Genomic DNA, 19,207 nt, shown 5'->3' with positions numbered 1-19,207 from the left:
ACAAAACCGACATTTAGCAATGTCATGATCGGGGCCTAGGCAATGAATACAGTAAGAATGAAAATCCTTATGAGGTTTTTGCTTCCCACAAGAAATACAATTGTTAACTTTTTCTGACATCGGTCTGGAGCAAGAAAAAAGTTTCCCCATTGGGGTACTTAGCTTTAATGAAGACTTCGGATCTGAAATTCGATTTCGAAAATCTCAGGAGTCGGCCGCCCGGCACTTGCGAACTGCTTTTGCTTCGGGCACCACGCAGCAAGAAAGACTGAAGAAAATGGCTTCGGCTGCATCTTTTATACCCCTGGCGCACTGACGTCAGGGAAGAGGTGACAGCAACCGACACCAGACCAAGACTTTGGAATTCAGGCTGACTGCGGGTAGCGTGCCAGCAGGATAACCCAAGAGTAATGACTGCAACAGTGAAACACAATGAACATCAGGGAGAATGGTATTAGATTACTCTGGAACTGACTGGGTCAGAGCCAGCAGCAATTCTGGTAAAGCAGATGACTTCAAAAGTCTAAGCACTACTCTCTCTACATCCTCTTCCGAAATGCTCTTGGAGGATCTGGATGACAGGGTAAGCAACCTAGATCTCTGTAATATGGGAGATTGTAAGGTTGGGGAGACTGGCAATAGCTCTCTAGACCGACTCCGATGCAATTTCTCACTAGTCAGCATCGAAAGACTTGGGGCCGACACTGCAGTGTCAACATTGATACCCTCGACTGGCTACGAGGACAGTGGAACCAAAGAGCTAGAAGGCTTATCCAATTTTAATGTTTTCTGAGGAGGTCCAGACAAAACAGTCGGTGCAGGAGAAAGTCTCTTTGCCAACTTGACCTTCTCTTTCTTTGATGAGGGAGACTTGGAGGATGATGAAGAGCTGGCTAAATCCTCCTCGAAGGAAGGCTTAAGGAGACCTTTCAGTATTAATTTGTCCTTCCTTTCTTGGAGAACTCTGGTGCCGAAGGAGTGACAGAAAGAACAAGTTTCCTGTAGATGGATGGCTCCGAGGCAGTAAACGCAATTACTATGCCCATCAGTAATTGACATTTTTTGGGAGCACTTAAGGCACTTTTTAAAACCCAAAGGTTTATGGTCTTTGAACTCCTTCAACATGCGTAGTACAAACAGAACTTCTATAAGACAGAAGAGAGGACAAGGTCTTCTAACTTAGACGGGCCTCACTACTGGGAAACAGGAAAGAAGCTAAGTCAGAAAAATACCACAAATCATAAATTTTAAACAGCAGGCAAAAAACTAGCCAATAATACTAAATGACACTGCATACAATATACTATTCTATTGAAAAACTAGAAAAACAAGGTCCTAACACAAACACAGACCTACACTAATAGGAAACTATGTCAAAAACTAGCACACAGGAAGGATACCACTCGGAGAACAAAAACGGGCCTAGAACGGCCAACAAGTTTCTCAGCAATAATGATGGAAAAAAGAGCAAAAACACACTACTATCACTACCTATGAAACTATTACTACAACTATGCAAATGAAGCTATCTTATAAGCAGAAATATCAATCAGAACTATAATAGTAATGAAAAATATGGAACTTGGCCACGGCCAAGCAAGAAGCACTTCTGAACTTGTAGATGCGGCACACGAGATCTGGGGATTCTTACTAGTGCACTATGGGATACCTACCTTGCCACGAGCCAACTAAGAGACTTTGAGCTTTGTAATCGGCCGAGTCGGAGCCAAGGATCAGCTCTGAACTCATATGCAAGAATGAGGGCGAGATAGGACTACAGAACATCAGGTATTATTATTATTATTATTATCATTATTATCTCATACACTGCTTAATACTAGCTGAAATCTCCCCTTTAAAAATCTTGTACATACTACTACTTCTCTTCAGTATTGGCTATTCATTAAAGTTTTGGTATAGGCTATGCTCTTTTCTAGTTTTTGTATTTATTGCAAATGTAGCAGTTTACTTTTTTCTTCCTCTAATATTGCTCTGCCTTTGTGCATTTTGTATATCTATAATTATGTATGCAAATTACATTTGAATTGCAGTACTTTATTCTTTCTATGTAGTGATTTGTATCATGTACTTATGGAGTTTTTCTCTCCAGGCTTCCACTGAAAAGGGGCTCTGCTCAGATGGACTACCTCAGTTAACAAATGCAATCAATCAGTCAATAAATAAATAAATATGGACTATGTCAGTCAGTGACTGAATCAGTCTGGCAAGGAGGAATATAATCTGAGGAAATACATTTTGAGGAAATTTTATGTTCAAATCTGTTGAATGTTTTTGAAAATTACAGCAAAAAAGCCCTAAAAACACTATCCTAATTTGCTGTTTACAAGCCCTGATAAATACCAGCAGCATTCTGCCTGTACCACCCACTGTTCTAAAGTGAAGCTTTATATTAAACTGGGATCCTCTGGCCTGTAAATAGGATCAGAGGAAGTTGCTAAGCTACTGGCCCTGAGGCCCTTATAAGCCTAGCCAAGAGTTTAACCCATATATAGACAAATCAGCACCCAATGTCCCTGTCCAGCAGGGGCACAGGTGGAATCCCAGGGATGTATTTTCTATTTCCCATCCAGTTATGCAGGTTGCACTTAAAAAGGGGTAAAGATGTACTCTGCTTGACGCAGAGAGGGAGTCTATTCCACAGATGGGGGAGTCTCTGGGACACAAATCTGTCCCGCCAATAAGTCCTATTGATGTCACAGACTAGGTTGAGGCTGCATGTATGGGTTACTCAAGTGGAGCTTGACTTGCGGACATGCAGCAGTCCCATCAAGGCGGGGTCCGATATTGCCTTGTATGACAGACAGAGGTTACCTCTGAAGAATCTGTATGAAACAGAGTAGAGGGGTAGGGCTTTTAGCCTATTTGTGTATGGTAGATTTTTGAGGCCCTGGATTCTCGTGGTGAGGAACCTCTGTGGTCTCTCCAATTGCTGCATGTGCTTTGCAAGGTACATGCCGAATGGGGTGTTGTACTCAATAATGGGCCTTATAAGGGAAGAATACAGGGATGTTATGACCTCCTTGTCCCTGGATGAGATGCACTTACTTATGAGGTGGGCCACACAGAAAACTTTCTGTACAATGGCAGCAACATGGTGGTCAAAAGTCAGGTTGCTATTAATCTGGGTGCCCAAATCCCTCACGACTGACTGCATGCTTAGGATGTTGTTATTAATGGGAAATTAATCATGTAAGGCTAGTTCATTTTCTTTTCTTTTTCTAGGATTTTCATGATGGGAGAATATGGAAACTGAACAGAAGTTGCCAGAGATAGAAGGGCCACCTCCTTTTTTAGTGGAACACTGCCCTTTTCCAGAGCTGTGTCACTTTTAACTGTTAAAAAACGGGCAGCACACGATGAGAGAGCTAGAAACACAAATTTAATATCCCACAAATCAGAACCAAGTGATAGTAAGCGCTTTCGGCAGGTTCAAATAACCCGCCTTCTTCAGACAATCACAAGTTTACAAAAAACTCAACTTATACTACAGTATTAAAAACATTCAGCCTATCAGTATAAAGTGCATTATTGCATTAAATAAAAGCCATGACAACCTTAAAACGGCAACTCTACAAATAAGAAACTACTAAACCTTATAGGTATATATACATGAATAAAGAAAGTAAAAAACAATGTCATTAAAAAATTAAATAAATTATAAGCTAAAGATATAAATGCATCTTATATACGTTCAATTAATATTTTATCAAATAATTATTAAATATACACACTTTGTGTTATTACCAACAAAAATACAAGTGTGTCTAATCTTATGGACATCTAAGATAACGGAACTAAAGGACAATATTATAATTATACATTTTAAACCATGTAACATAGACTAAAATTCGATCATTTGTCTACAGAGTGTATGGAATACTAGCAACTGGGAGCTAGAAACTAGAATTTATAATTTAAAATGTAAAATTTAGAATTTGTAAATACCAATATATGACAAATGTAAATCAAAAAATATGTCTCCAAGATATACTGTTGCTAGTTGCAAAAGCAAACACACTGTAATGCTAGATATATCACACTACTAAAATTAGGAGCAATGGAAGTATATCATGAATCATAATCTTGAGATCCGCAGTGTCAATGGCTTATGAGTAGACTAAGCCATTTAAAATAAGCCATTTTAGACTATTATTTATAAGATTATAAATCCAGGTTACAACACAATAAATTGATTATACAATGTGTGTAAATATAAAATGTGTGTAAATATAAATATTGATGTTTATCTATTAAGGGATAACCATTTTAATACACATTTGATGGATAAGCTTTCATTAATTCCAGGAAAAATATGAGCCCTGGTCCTAATCTGCCATAACAATTCATCAATTTCCAACAAAATCTGCCATGGTCCACCTCTCAAATCAATCTCACGCTGTTGTAATACAAAGAAGTGAAAAGCATGGCCTGAAAACTCAAGGCAGTGCCTTGCTAGGGCATTGTTGACATCTTCTTTTGTGACTGCATATTGATGTTCATAGATTCTATTCTTTAGCCTTCTCTCGGTTTTAGTCTTTGGTTTGGTTTGCAGTCTGGTTTTCGTTTGGTCTTTATTTTGCTGTGTCACTTTTATAAGAGAATTTTGTAATAATAGATATCTGCAAGAGAGTAAAATATGGGTTGAGGGAGGTGGACAGCACCACAAGAAACATCCAGACTTGGTTTATCTTCAAGTTTAAGGACATCTCTTGTTGGAGTATTTAAGAAGTTTATGCTATGAAACTAGTCCAAGATTCCACACATGCAAAATGCAGATTCAGTTTTTCTGCAGTCAACTTGCCTACGTGAAAATGGAACTGCATCTGTAGATTGCTTAGCTGCTGTGGGAATAGATTAAGGCCATTGATATGCTTAATCAGTAGTGACCAATTGTAGGCATGTTTGACGTGATGTATCAGATATTTGTAGTTAATTTTCAAACGGATGCGAAGGGCTTTGACCTGATGTATGTGCGAAACTTAGAATATGCACCATGTTTTGGCTTTGGTTTTCATGGCAAAAGAGTCTGTGGTGTTCCTGGACTCGTTGGCTTGTCATGCAGACATGATTCTGTATTTCTTGGAAGAAGTGGCTACAACAGGAAGTAAAGTGATTATCCATCAAGGAGAGTAAGAGAACAGCAGCTCAATCCACAATTGTTAGATCATGGAAGAATCAATCATCTGAGAAGTTTTTTAATTTGTGAATTTTGACGATTTTGTGATGAGAAGTGAGTGGTTTGCCTTTCCAAAACAGAAGACTGGAAAGTAGTCTCTCAGAGTGACAGATAATATTTTTGCTGGATTTCTCTTTCAGATGCCAAGCAAATATATATAATCTAGGCCATAGTTAATCACTACAACTTTAAAGACCTGCTGGAGGGAGGGGGAGATGACCTGGGTCAGTTTTGGCCTATAGCTTCCACAACAATGCCGGTGTATTGTCCAATTCAACTAATACAGCTGTCCACATTTAATAAGTATCTCCTGTCATGATAATCCTAACTTACATGTTTCAAAGCTTTTTTCAAATCACTGAGGTAGCACAGCATTAGTTTGCTTTCTCCACCTAGTGTAAAGCCCAATTAAAAGCATCCGGTGCTAGGAAGGGAGGAGAATTGAACCTACAAAACAGTTGAAATGACTCTTTCCTGACTTTATCCTTCAAATAAATCAAAACCCTACCACATCCATAAGGCAATTTTATAAGACTTGTATGTAGTACAGAAATAAAATGTCCAGGTCCATGATCCATAACTTGAATGAAAAACAGTAATCATCAGGCTACTTGACTTGCACATTTCAGTCCAAGCCTGAACTCTTTTATCAGATTTCTAACAGTCTCCAGATTCTGAGATGTATCACCTTTGTGTTTTCTAATCTTGACAGGCAATGGTCAATAAATTCCATCAATGAGTCTGGTTTTATTCTGGGTCACAGTATATATTGTATGTGAACATCCAACAAAGCTTGCCACAGATAATACAAGTAAGGTTCAAAAAATATCAGAATAACAGCTATCACTCGACATCACAGTGTTCACTGTAGAACTATTTCATATTCCCGCTGAGTAATTTATGCAACTCTACTGCAACACCTCCCTAAAGTTAAACTTACCATTGTAGCATCACCCTAAAAGGAAAACATAAAGAATCATTATTTTTGTAAAGGGCTTTGCCTCTTGCATTCCAATCCCCAAATGCCATGTATACTAAATATGAGGCTTCATGAATTTTGGGTAATGGGACATCCCACACCCCGAATACCAAATATACTGCATATGAAGTTTTGCTAACTTGGGTAACGGGGATGAGGAGCGCTGCCCTCTGCAAAAACACTTTCAATGAACACAAGTGGGGATTTGAACATGCTAACAGTATATCCAGCAAATGGACACAGGTGCCATTGGACATGGTAAGACATCATAGATCCATACATTACTTCTAGGTGCCTCAAAGCAACTTTACCTTTGCAGCTTATCAGGAAATCATCAACTGTTAGAAATAACTAGAAAGTTTAGCTATTAGAAAAGCAATAAAATTAGGCACAGGTTCATTGGCATCCATGTGCACTTATCAACTGCCCAGAGTTTCATACAATGTCCAGATTTTTGTCTCATATTTTTTTATCTGTTCCTTGTAAACCTTTTTTCGGCAAAACACCAAGGATTGCAGTCATTAAATAACAATATAAGTTTAAGCTTCAGACTTCATATCCTTTGGAAAAATGCATGAAAATGCAAAACCTGTCAGTCTATCAATTTTCTAAGTTTATAAGAGCAATATTTAAAATATGTCTCTGATTTGGCCCTTTGGCCATCCATTATTTCTACTTTGTCTAGAATTGTTGAGCAAAGAAGTTGAGATGTATGTTTCCTGGTGATGGTATACTACTAAGTTCTCAGACAGGTTGGAGTTACTGCCAGTTCCACTACCCAAGAACTTAATAATAAAGTGTCTAAAGTTTTTTTTGCACAATTTAAATATACTAGACCACATAAAGAATAATAAAGAATTTCAAGTCCTCTTGCAAAATTTAAATATACTAGACCACATAAAGGAATACAGAAGAGTACGACTTAATTTAAGACCATGTGTACATTAAATAATCAGACACAATACCAAAGCAAAGTTTTTACAACAAGAAATTCACATTCACTGCTGTTGCACAGCTATTTATTTCATATTGCATCTTAGCGATGGATGCATATCTTTGGTCAAAAAACTTTTTCAGGGAGGACCAGGAGTGTAAAACTTCAAGTTCAAAAAATGTCATAGTATTGACACGTATGCCGTCTTTGCAAAACACATTTAAAACACTTGACTGTATAAGACATTATGCCATGCATACTTGAACATATATAATACAGAAAAGACAGTAGAGTACATTATATGCTGATACCTACAAAGGCACTGGAGTAATTCCATGAGTAAATTCATATGTGTGAATGCTGCTCAAAAGCTCTTCATAAAACCCACATATCTAGTGCTCATTTAACTTATTTGATCCCTCCCCTGCTCATCACATTCATTATACACAGACTCATTATCTTTACCTGAGGATGGGGCTTATAGCAGCTGACCAAACCCTGTCACCTGTCGGTATGGTATGCAAGCACTGGCCAAGGGTGTTTGAAGACAGGGACCAAACCTGGAAAAAGAAAAGGAAAACTTGCATGAAGGAAGAAATGTGATCATATTGTTATTCTGTTGCTACAGCATCTGTCCTTGCGATATAGTCAACAACTTCATCTAAGCATCAATGTTCTAATTACAATTCCTGTCTGAATAGTCACTAGTAGAGGTAACAGTCAGATATATATGACCAACACATTAAACTAAAGACTGCAGAAATTACCACTTGAAGTAGCTTAAAATGCAGCATTTATTCAGAGTGGATGGTTCATGTAATTTCTGCTCTACAAATGGATGAGTGAAGAAAAACCAGAACATCAATGACATTGGCATATTATGTGTAACAAAACCACATCTGAAGGTAAGTGACTAGAATATACAGTATATACCAGGAGATTCTCAGAAATTAGCAAGTGATAACATGATGTAGCTACAGGCATAACAAGACAGCTAATAGTACATGAAGTACACTTCAAAGAGGGAAGGAAAGAAGGAATGAACTACATGAGAGGATGTCAAGGAATTAGGTAACTAAAGGGTGGCATGTGGTTTCTGACACTGTGAGACAGAGAGGACAATAAGGACAGAAGTCTGTGATTTCAGGCTAGATTCTGATCTGCGGTAGAAAAGGAAGACAATATGGAATTTTGGGAAGGGATGAATTATCTGAAGAAATGTAAAATGTATCAACTTAGAAGTACCAAAAACTATGTGAAACTGCATCATCAGGAAATTACGGTAAGAAGACCTGATTAGTTTGACATAGGGTGGAAAGAAAGGTTACCAAAGAAAAATAGTCAGCTTAGAAAAAAGGTGAGCATCGGAGTATGTATGGGCTGGGAAAGATCTAGCTGTAGTTCATATTAACATGCATGCATGCACACGTGCACACACAAAGAAATCTAAAGAATTCAACTGTCTGGCAAAATATATCCTTATGATGCAGCTAACTATCAAGGGCACCCACCACCCTTTTTAACTATACTCTTCAATTTATTCCTATGCATGTCATGTTTTCCTGATCCCCTACCATGAGTTCCTTTCCACTATAAGTTTTTCACCTTCATCACTTCACCCAGAACAAAATACTGTCCTACATAGAGTTTAAAATACATTTGACTGTCATCCATTAATCCACCTTCAAATTTGTACAGAATCCTATTCTTTTTTCCCTTCTTTCCTTCAAAGAGAACATATGCCGTTCCTCTAATATTAATTTAGATCAAGATCCTCCCACAATCCATGTATTTTATTACAATCCAGAAACACCAAAAGCTTCTCTTTCCAGAGCCACTTTCTATCCAGAGCTGATGTTATCCAGTATAAAGGACCTTTCTGAGGTTAATAACAGCTTGCTTTTAACTGGTTTAGATTCTGATGGCCTAGATAATTACAGACCCATCCCAACCTTCCTTTGTGGGTAAGGTCCAGAAGAAGTTGGTTTATGTGAAAATGGAATTCTATTTAAGACAGAATGTCATCTATGATCCACTCTGGTTCATGAAAGAGACAACAATGAGACTGTTCACATAAGGATCTTAAGTGATTTCCTTATGGCAAGAGACCAGCACTATTATTCTAACTTGGTCCTACTGAATCTCTCATCAGCATTTAACACAGTGGCTCATGGTATTCTGGTGGACCACATATGATACTACTGTTGTACTACTGATGCAAAACTGGGCATGTTTGCATTCCATCTCTCCTGATATACACAGAGAGTAGTATCAGGGATTAATTCCCCTGCTTCCTACTCCCTCATTTGAAGTATAACATAACATTCCATTTTGGGACCATTGCTCTTCACTGTGTACATGCCTCCTTTAGGAGGCTTCACTGAAAGGAGAGATTTTCAATATCCTTGTAACAAAGAGGACATAAAATTAGAAGTTATGTACTTACCATAACGTTCCATCTGAGTAGGTGGATTCATATGTCTGCAACCTGTAGGTATGGATCCGATATCGGATCCGAACCGGCATGGTTTATCCAGCTATGGATCCGAGCTCCTAGCTCCTCCCCTCACCCATAATGCCCTGCTCTCCCTACATGACCTCAGATCGAGTTTGCCCTGCACCAACTACCCTAACCAAAGGGTAACACACCCTATGCAGGAAACTGACAAGGCCAGGGGGATAGGAGGGCGGGATGGCTGCAGACAAATGAATCCACCTACTCAGATGGAACGTTATGGTAAGTACATAACTTCTAAATCTGAAGTAGGAGAATTCATTTGTCAGCAACCTGTGGGACAGAGTCCCCAGCTACCTGAATCTTGGGTGGCCATCATGGAAGGATATTCCGAAGCACCGCGGAGCCAAAGGATGCTCTACCTCTAGAAGTGACGTCCAGCTTGTAATGAGTAATAAAGGTATGAGATGAAGCCCAAGTGGCTGCTGAACAAATGTCATCCAGAGGAACCCTAGACTTAAAGGCTGCTGAAGCAGAGACAGACCAGGTCGAATGAGCATGGACTCCCTCCGGTGCGGGCCTCCCAGAGGCTTGGTACGCCAACAGAATACACTGAGAAATCCAGCGTGACAAAGAAACTTTGGAAATTGGTTTACCCAGATTGAATTTGGCAAAAGAAATGAGCAACTGGTCTGATTGCCTATGACCAGCTGTCCTATGAAGGTAAAAACGAAGCTGCCCAAATGGAGAAACGCTTCCATTTACTGCGGTAAATTTTTCTGGTAGAGGGCTTGTGGGCCGCTACCAGAATGGCCTTAACTGGGGACGAGATACCGGGAGTCCTGATTAGGAGTGGAACTGGAGCAGCCAAGCAGTCAACTTCAGCTTGTCCAGGTTCAGAGTCGGCAGGTTCTACGGGTGTGATATCAGATCCAGAATGGGATCCAGAATCCAAGGTGGATTCACTGAATGAGACCTTAGGTAAGGGAACCAGATCTGTCGAGGCCAGAACGGGGCAATGAGGATCATTCTGCACCCCAACCGAGAGGCTTTCTGAAGTACTTGTAGCATCAGAGGTAGAGGGGGGTATGCGTAAAGAAGACTGGGAGGCCAAGCATGCGCCAGAGCGTCTCTCGGAGAATCCCCTGGAGGGGGGATTAGAGCGAAAAAACTGTCGCACTTGGCGTTTAAAGAAGAAGCAAAGAGATCGCAACAGGGAGTCCCCCACTGTGCAAAGATACGTTTTGCTACTTGAGAATTGAGAGACCACTCATATGGGAAGAGAATGGTGCGACTGAGCTTGTCCGCTAGGATGTTGGTCCGACCCGGAATATGCGTTGCGATGAGAAAGCGGTTGGTGGAGATCGCCCATTCCCACACTCATGGCTTCTCGACATAAAGGGTAAGACCTGGTTCCCCCCTGTTTGTTGATGTACCAGACCACCGACATGTTGTCTGATTGAATCGCAATTGTTCCCCGGGGAAGGAGGGCGTGAAGTGCTTGCAACGCCAAGAGCACCGCCCTCATTTCCAGAACATTGATATGCAGGGAGGTCTCTGAATCGCTCCACGTGCCTTGGACCATCCGGCCCGCAAAATGCCCCCCCCACCCAAGGCGGGAAACGTCCGTGGTCACCGTGGCGAGAGGAGGAGATGCACAAAAGGGGCAGCCCCTGTGGAGGTCCGGAGAATGGAGCCACCACAAGAGAGACCACTTGCAAGCCTTGCTGATCGCAATGGGATGATACAGGGGGAGGGAGAGAAATGACCATTGCACCTGAAGTGTCCACTGAAGCACCCGCATGTTGAAGCGGGCGTGCGGAAGAAGAGTAATCGCTGCCGCCATAGACCCTAGCGCCCTCAGGACCAATTCCGCAGGTGTTAAGCTGGAGTGAAGGATGGCCCGCACCTGGAGTCGCAGATTCCGAACCCTGTCGGTTGTGAGAAAGGCTCTTAAATTTCTCGTGTCTAACCTGGCTCCTATAAATTCTATTGTTTGAGTAGGGACCAGGTTGGACTTCTCTATGTTTACCGTGATGCCTAGCTTGGGAGCTAGACGAAGGAAGGAGTCTCTTGCCAAAGAGAGTAGATGCCTTGTTGGGGTGGTGAGAAGCCAGTCGTCCAGGTACGGAAAGACCTTCACCCCCTGAAGCCTCAGGTGGGCCGCAACCACTGCTAACACTTTGGTGAACACCCTGGGGGCTGTGGTGAGACCAAAGGGAAGGACCCTGAACTGGTAGTGACTGGCTCCCAGCCGGAAGCGAAGAAACCTCCTGGATCGTCTGTCCATCCGAATGTGGTAGCACGCATCCTTGAGGTCTATAGAGCACATCCAGTGATTCTCCCCTAGAAGGGGGAGGATGGACTGCAAAGTGACCATCCGGAACTTCTCTTTGGGAATTGACAGGTTCAACAGGGACAGGTCTAGAATGGGTCTTAGGTCCCCCGTCTTTTTTGGCACTAAAAAGAACCTGGAGTAGAACCCTGATCCGATCTGGTCTGGGGGGACGGGCTGGATGGCTCTTTTTCTCAGCAGATGGCCAATTTCTGCTGAAGCGGCCTCCCTCTGATCGGGTGGAACATCTGGGAGGATTTTTAACTTTGGGACATGAAGAAAGGGGATCTTGTAACCTCTGGATATAATCCGGAGTACCCAGCGGTCCGATGTAATGGACTCCCATGCCGTTAGGTGCTCGAACGCCCCGACTGCCTCCAGAGTGGAGCAGTCGGGCAACCCTCAGGGTTGCTGCGTGGGCAGCTCAGAGAAAGGTTCCCTGGACCCAAAGTTCCTGGGAGCCCCTCTGCCCCTAGGGCGGCATCCTCCCTGTCCTCCTCTGCCGCGGAAGGACTGGTTGTCCGGAGCGGGTTGGGAATGCTGCGACTTCCGGAACCACATCTTCTTCTGGCCCTTTTGGTTCCTAGAGTAGGACCTCTGGGGCACAGAGAAGCGGACTCCGACGGCAGACAGCGTCTTCCCGTCCTTCTTGCTCTGAACCAAGGTATTGCGAACCATCTTGCCAAAAAGGGCAGAACCGTCAAAGGGGGCGTTCGCGAATGACGCCTTGAAGTGCTCCGTAAAATCGCAGTGGCGGAGCCAGGCCTGCCGTCTTGTGACTAGGCCCGTTCCCGCAGCTCTAGCGGCTCCCTCGGTAGCATGGGAAAGTAACCGCATAGAGGTATTAGTCACAGAACGAAGAGTGGCCATACGGGTGGAGTGCATAAGTTTGTCCTCCTCCGATATGGACTCTGGGGGGGATGCAGCGTATTCCTTGATAAGATCGCACTGCATCCTAATGACGTGTGCCAAATAGTTGAGCGCCCTCACTGACAAGGTCGCTGAACTAAAGATTTGCTTCCCCAAACAGTCCATCATCCGAGACTCCTTGCTCGGGGGATGGACTGAGGGACTCTCCTGGGCAAGTTCCCTCTTAGTGGCTGCTGCCGACAACATGGCATCTACCGGGGGTCCCTTGCTCCAGTGGGCACGGTCAGCAGGAGGGCTAAGGATCCTGTCGGGCCTCTTAGGGATTGGCTCCACAGTGTCTGGATCCCTCCACGCCCTGGTGGTAATAAGGTCCACCAGGGGGTCGGCAGGAGGGGACACCCAAGAGGTAGACGGGCCCGCTTCAAATGCCTTCAAGAACACTGACTCGTCCAAGGAATACGTTGGGGCAGACCACCCACCTCTAATCCGTAACATTTCCATGATGTCTCCGAAGGAGACATCCTCAGGGGGTGATCTTGGGGAGCCTTCTCCTTCCTCCAAGTCAGTGTCTTCGGTCAAAGACTCGGGGGAGTCTATGTGCCTCCTCTTACACGAATGCTTGTGAGGTGCTTCCTCGGGGGGGCTGTCCGAGGAGCCCTCACCAGCAATGTCCAGAACCACAGGAACTGCTTGGGGCAGTGAAGCGGGCTGTCCCAGTGGCCGGGTGATGGAAGCCTGGCCCAGAGCAGATGGAGTGCGGGACGGAGCCGAAGCAAGGGCCGGGGGTCTGGATGCCCTCAACAGAGCCCTTTCCACTACATCAAAAGCCGAGGGGGAGCCAGCCTCGACAATAGGATCCAAAAGTCGGCTCCCCCTCGGATCTGATGAGCGGATCGGAGCCGGCGCCGAGCCCCTCGGATCCGAGGGACCAGTGTGCTCCGACAAAGACGGCGCCGAAGGCACACTGAGTCCCTCGGATCCGAAGCTCGGGCCAAGGCTCCGAGAGGTCGGATCCGACAGACTCGAGGGCAGGGTCGGATCCGAAGTACCCAGTACTGTCGGCGCCGACCCACCCGCGGCTCCGAGGCTGCCTGGCTCCGAGCGCTCCGAACCCGGGTAGCGGGTCGGAGAAGGAGCAATGGGCTTAAAAAAAGGGGGTTGAGCTCCCTCCCAGAGGGGTGGGAGGCAGGAGCACTCCCATCTGCATCTGAGCCTGGATGAACCTTCGCATCATCCGGTCCAGATCAGCATCGGAGAGGTTGTAAGTAGACCTCGACGAGGCTACCAAGGTAAGCCTTGAGTGCCGCCTCGATAGCCTCGAAGGAGGTCGGGTCTCCTCATCCTCAGGCTCTGGTGAAAAGCACGGGGACCGGAGCCGAGGAGGGGGAGAGCCAGCAGCCAGAGAGGCCGGAGGAGAAGCCCGCTTAGCCGGCGGGGCCGAAACGGAGGTCTTGGCCCGCCGCTTGTGGTGCTTCTCTCTCCGGTCCTTTTTCCTGTCTTCCCTCTCCTCCGACCCTTTGGCAGGAGTTTGAATCCCGGGTGGAGGAGGGGGAGCAGGCAAGGCAGGGACTGCCGAACCAGTGACCACCAAGGGGGCGGGGGCCGAAGCCGAGTCTGGGGGCAAGAGTCCCGCCAAGACCAGCTTCGACCTCCGCTCCTTCAATGCCCTGGGGTTGAACCCTGCACAGATTGAACACTCTGAAGTGTGGTGTTCAACTCCAAGGCATCGAACGCACCGAGTGTGGCCATCAGCAGGGGGAAAGCTTATGGCCACACTCGGAGCACTTTGAAAAAATAGCCTTTGGGGCCTCAGACATCACTATTTTTTTTTTTTTAAACAATAAAATAAACTAAAACACTCAACTAAAAATTATAAAAGTTTTAAAAATCCTTTTTTTTTAAACAATAATAAGACTTAGCTTTAGGAGCTCTGACGACCCAGCCTTCACCATGCGCGGCAAACTAGATCTGAGGTCATGTAGGGAGAGCAGGGCATTATAGGTGAGGAGAGGAGCTAGGAGCTCGGATCCATAGCTGGATAAACCATGCAGGTTCGGATCCGATATTGGATCCATACCCACAGGTTGCTGACAAATGAATTCTCCTACTTCAGATCTTTAGTTCTCTTCCTCAGGAACCTGTTAGCAATTTGGCCAAAGACTTGGAATGCATGCAAGACTGGAAGATAACAAATCAAATAAAACATAATAATGTTGCTGTTGTTTGTCTTTTCGGCTTTTCCCGTTTACGGGTCGCCACAGCGGAACTCCGGTCTGCTAATGATTGGCAGTCGATTTTTATGGTGCCGAGTTGCCAGCCCAACGCCCAACCTTCAGTGAAGGCACGCCCATTCATGCATGTCTTTCGGAGGCCACTCGACCGCGGGGAGGACATGCAGAGTCCACACAGAAGGCACTCCAGCCAAAACTCGAACAGGAGAACCTCTTGCTGTGAGGCAACAATGCTACCGCTGTACCACCGTGGCTTAAATAAAACATCATAATGTAATAATAATAAAACATAATACCTTGAAGACAGCTGCCATAGCTACAAGTATCACTTTGTGGGATTTACATGGTCCAGTTCTACCCTCTAAAACCAAATGGTAACAAATTAATATTTGTCAAGAGAGCAATATCTAGGCATTGTTTCTGATCAGTTTTATGTTAAAAGAATAAGGCTCAGCAGTTCTTTAACTTCTTGTTTCCTTCTCAGGAATGTTGCCCTCAGTAATTCCTTTATTCTGCATGCAGACTTTCCTTTATTGGTTCTTACCCTTGTAGACTATCTCTAGGATTACTTCAATACCCTGTTCCTGGGAAATGTTCCAGACTCTGAACTTGACCACTTTTGCAGCTAGTCGAAAACTCTGCAGACTGGCTAATTACTGGGTTATCACACTACCATCAAGTTATTTCAGTTGTGCGTGACCTTCACTACCTAACTAAACTTCAGCTGATCATTTTTTTTAAGTTTTGGTCTTTGTTTATATAGCCCTACATGACTTGAGACCTTCACCTATCAGATCTTCTTGCATGGTTTCAGACAACTAGTAGATTATCTTTGGCCATGCACAGACTGCTGGCACTTCAGAGGTGTCACTTGGGCCATATGATTTTTTTGACTGTGCTTATTAAGATACCACATTTGGAACATGCTACCTAGCTGCCTGAGAAATTTGCACTGCGTGGGTATAAGTACTCACAAAAGACTTATCTATATAATAAGATCGCTGATACTAATTTCTGACTTTGCATTTTAAACAGCACAACTTCAACTGCATTGTAATGTAATGTGTTTTATACTTATTTATGTAGTTTGTTCTTGCTTTTTATTTGTTTTAATTTTATCAGTATTTACCTTATCTTTGATGTTTTTCTTGCTTTTTACTTGTCTGAAATTTTACCAGTATTTATCTTTTTTGTTTATTAGTTTTGTTTTCAATGCTAGGTTTAAGCACATTAATAAATGTGAATTTAATATTAATGGGAATATAAGTGGACAGTACTGCTTTTGTTTTTATTTTTAAATAAAAATCAGAAGGTGCAGAACTATGCCGCTAATGTCAGGGAAATGGTAAAAATTGTAATTCAAAGAAAAGTACAGTTGTGTACACTTACCATAAATGTAGATGTTCAAGTGTATTCACTGTTGCAGTCATTACATTTGGGGTAATCTGCTGGCAGGTTGCCCTCAGTCGGCCTGAATTCCAAAGTCTTGGGTCCTGTGTCAGTTGCTGTCTTCTCTTCCATGACGTCAGGTCGTCAGGGGTATAAAACATGCAGCTAACGCCATTTTCTTTAGTTTTTCTTGCCCCCGATGTCAGGTGCCCCCAAAAAGGTAGCAATATTCTAAATATATATATATATATATATATATATACACATATACATGCCTCAGTATAAACTTTATCTTCATCTACAAGCAAATACACCACATAGGTTGTATAAGATAGAGAAGGAAAGATAAACTGTAGAATGACAGGGGGATGGCTGGAGGGTAACCTGGACTGCAACAGTGAATACACTCGAACATCTCATTTATGGTAAGTGTACACAACTGTACTATGTTCTTCATGTTTCACTGTTGCAGTCATTACATTTGGGTAGAATACCAAAGCTATGGTTGGGAGGCTCGAGCTAAACAGCATTAGGTGAGGCTATAAGGCCCTGCAGCACTGCAGTGGCAAAGCCTGCCCTGGACCTAGAGTAGAGAGGCACATGGTAATGCTTTGTAAAAGTGTGAACAGAACTCCAAGTAGCAGCCTCTAAAATGTCCTTGGTTGGTACTCCTCTGAGAAAGGCTGCTGAAGTAGCTGCAGCCCTGGTGGAGTGAGACCTGATGCCCTTGGACACAGGTTTGCCATGGTATAAGTAGCAGAAACGGATGCAATGGCTTATCCACTTTGAAATTGTCTGCTTTGAAATAGCCTTTCCTTCTGATCCTACAGCATATAATTGCTAAGTTTTTCTTAGAGCTTTAGTCCTGCTCAAGTAGAATCTTAGCTGTCCGTGTACATCCAAGGAATGCAGAATTCTCTCCCCTTTCTTCTGCGGATTTGGATAAAAAGTTGGCAGATGAATTGTTTGGTTAAGAGCCACACTGGAAATGACCTTAGGGATAAAAGTAGGATTTGTCCTCAGAGACACCCTGTCTGGGTAAAATATGATAAAAGGCTCTACCGCCATGAGGGCCTGTAGCTCTGAAACTCTTCTTGCTGAAGTAATTGCTAGTAACAGAGCTGTCTTCCATGATAGAAACTTTATATCAGCAGTAGCAGCTGGTTCAAATGGAGGCAGGGTGAGCTTTTCCAACACATAATTGAGGTCCCATGCAGGTAATGGTGATCTTCTAGGAGGCCTTAAACGTTTTGCTCCTCTAAGATACTGCTTTAGTAAAGGATGAGAAAAGATTGGTGGCTCTGCATTGTAATGAGCCGAAATGGCAGAGGCATGGATTTTGATTGATGAAAAAGATAGGCCTTTGTCAAGCATCTCAGTTAAGTATTGTAATATCTGAGGAATATGCGGTTCTGCTGTATCAGTTCCTTGTGCTGGATTCCAAGCACACAATCTCTTCCATTTGTCAGCATAGGATTTTCTAGTACTAGGCCTTTTGGCTTCCAAAATTACATCCATCACAGCTTTACTGAGAGGTGTCGTCTGTATGATTACAGGATTAGCCATGCTGCCAAGTACAGAGTCTGTAGTCGATTGTGCAGGATCTGATTGTTTTGCTGGGACAGTAGTTGTGTTTTTTGAGGCAAGGTCCAAGCTGGGTATTGAGACAAGTTCCTTAGGATTGGGTACCAGTATTGGAGGGCCAGTCAGGGGGCAATTTATATCATCTTTGGCTTCTCTTGTCTGACTTTTAGGAGGACCTTGGGTAGAAGAGGCAGAGGAGGAGAGGCGTAAACTGATAGGTTTTTCCAACTGAAGGATAGGGCGTCCACTTTCCATGCCTGTCTGTGATAAGTCCTTGCGCAGAATCTGTTCAGTTGATAATTTTGAGGAGAGGCAAATAGGTCTATGTCTGGGCTCCCCCATTTCTCTGCTATCATGCTGAAGACTTCTGGATTTAGTTTCCACTCGTGAGGATCCATAAAGTTTCTGCTTAAATCGTCTGCCAGAGTGTTTTGTTTTCCTGGCAGGAATTGAGCATGAAGATTTATTTGGTAGGTCAAAGCTGTGCCCCACAGTGCCATGGCAAATCTGCAAAGGGGGTATGAGTGTGTGCCCCCTTGCTTGTTTATATACCACATAACTGTGATGTTGTCCATCTTTATCAGTAGTTGTCCTGTTTGAAGTAAGTCCTTGAAGGCTGTTAGGGCATTTTGAACTGCTAGCATCTCTTTCTGGTTAATATGTAGATGCATTTGATTTGGTGCCCATATGCCCTGAATGCATCTTCCTGCCATGTGGGCCCCCCAGACATAATCTGATGAGTCTGTTGTTAAGGTATGGCTGGCAGGGGGTAGAGTGAAGGGCCGTCCCATGTTTTGGTGACAGGCCTTTGTCCACCATAGAAACTCCTGTTGCAGGCAGGGGATGAGAGGAATCATTGTTTCCAGACTGTGTGAATGTTGACTCCATAAACATTTTAGGTATCATTGAAGTTTCCTCATAAGCAGTCTTGCATATGGAATTAGTAGGATGCAGGATGCCATGAAGCCCAGAGCCTGCAGAATTTGTCTTGCAAAAGACTGGGTTTTTGTTGCCATCAGTTTGAAGTAAGTAGTCAGTTGCCTTTGTTTGTCTGGCGTGAGGTAAGCCATCTGGGCAGTTGTATTCAAGCTTGCACCCAGGAATGTTATCTTTTGAGAGGGTACAAGTTGTGATTTCTTTTCGTTTACTGTGTACCCTAGGCATGTTAGAAACCTTTTCACAAATGCCAGGTGTTGTAGAAGAGTGTCCTTGTTCTCTGCTTGAATGAGACAG

The 19,207-nt window shown here is 43.5% G+C and overlaps 1 protein-coding gene across 2 annotated transcripts in view; it reads right to left on the bottom strand.

Moving 5' to 3' along the window:
• FBXW4 (F-box and WD repeat domain containing 4) overlaps positions 1 to 19,207 on the bottom strand; it is a 2,126,835-nt gene that overhangs the window by 1,621,653 nt on the left and 485,975 nt on the right. For both annotated transcript variants that reach the window (XM_044056341.1, XM_044056343.1), the window contains one exon: positions 7,576 to 7,670. In XM_044056341.1, coding sequence (XP_043912276.1) covers positions 7,576 to 7,670 — 95 coding nt within the window. The remainder of the gene's footprint in view (positions 1 to 7,575; positions 7,671 to 19,207) is intronic.

The sequence above is a fragment of the Protopterus annectens genome, chromosome 14.part0, assembly GCF_019279795.1.
Source record: "Protopterus annectens isolate FY-2018-M chromosome 14.part0, PAN1.0, whole genome shotgun sequence".
NCBI lineage: Eukaryota > Metazoa > Chordata > Ceratodontiformes > Protopteridae > Protopterus > Protopterus annectens.
This window is presented reverse-complemented; position numbering and strand designations above follow the sequence as displayed.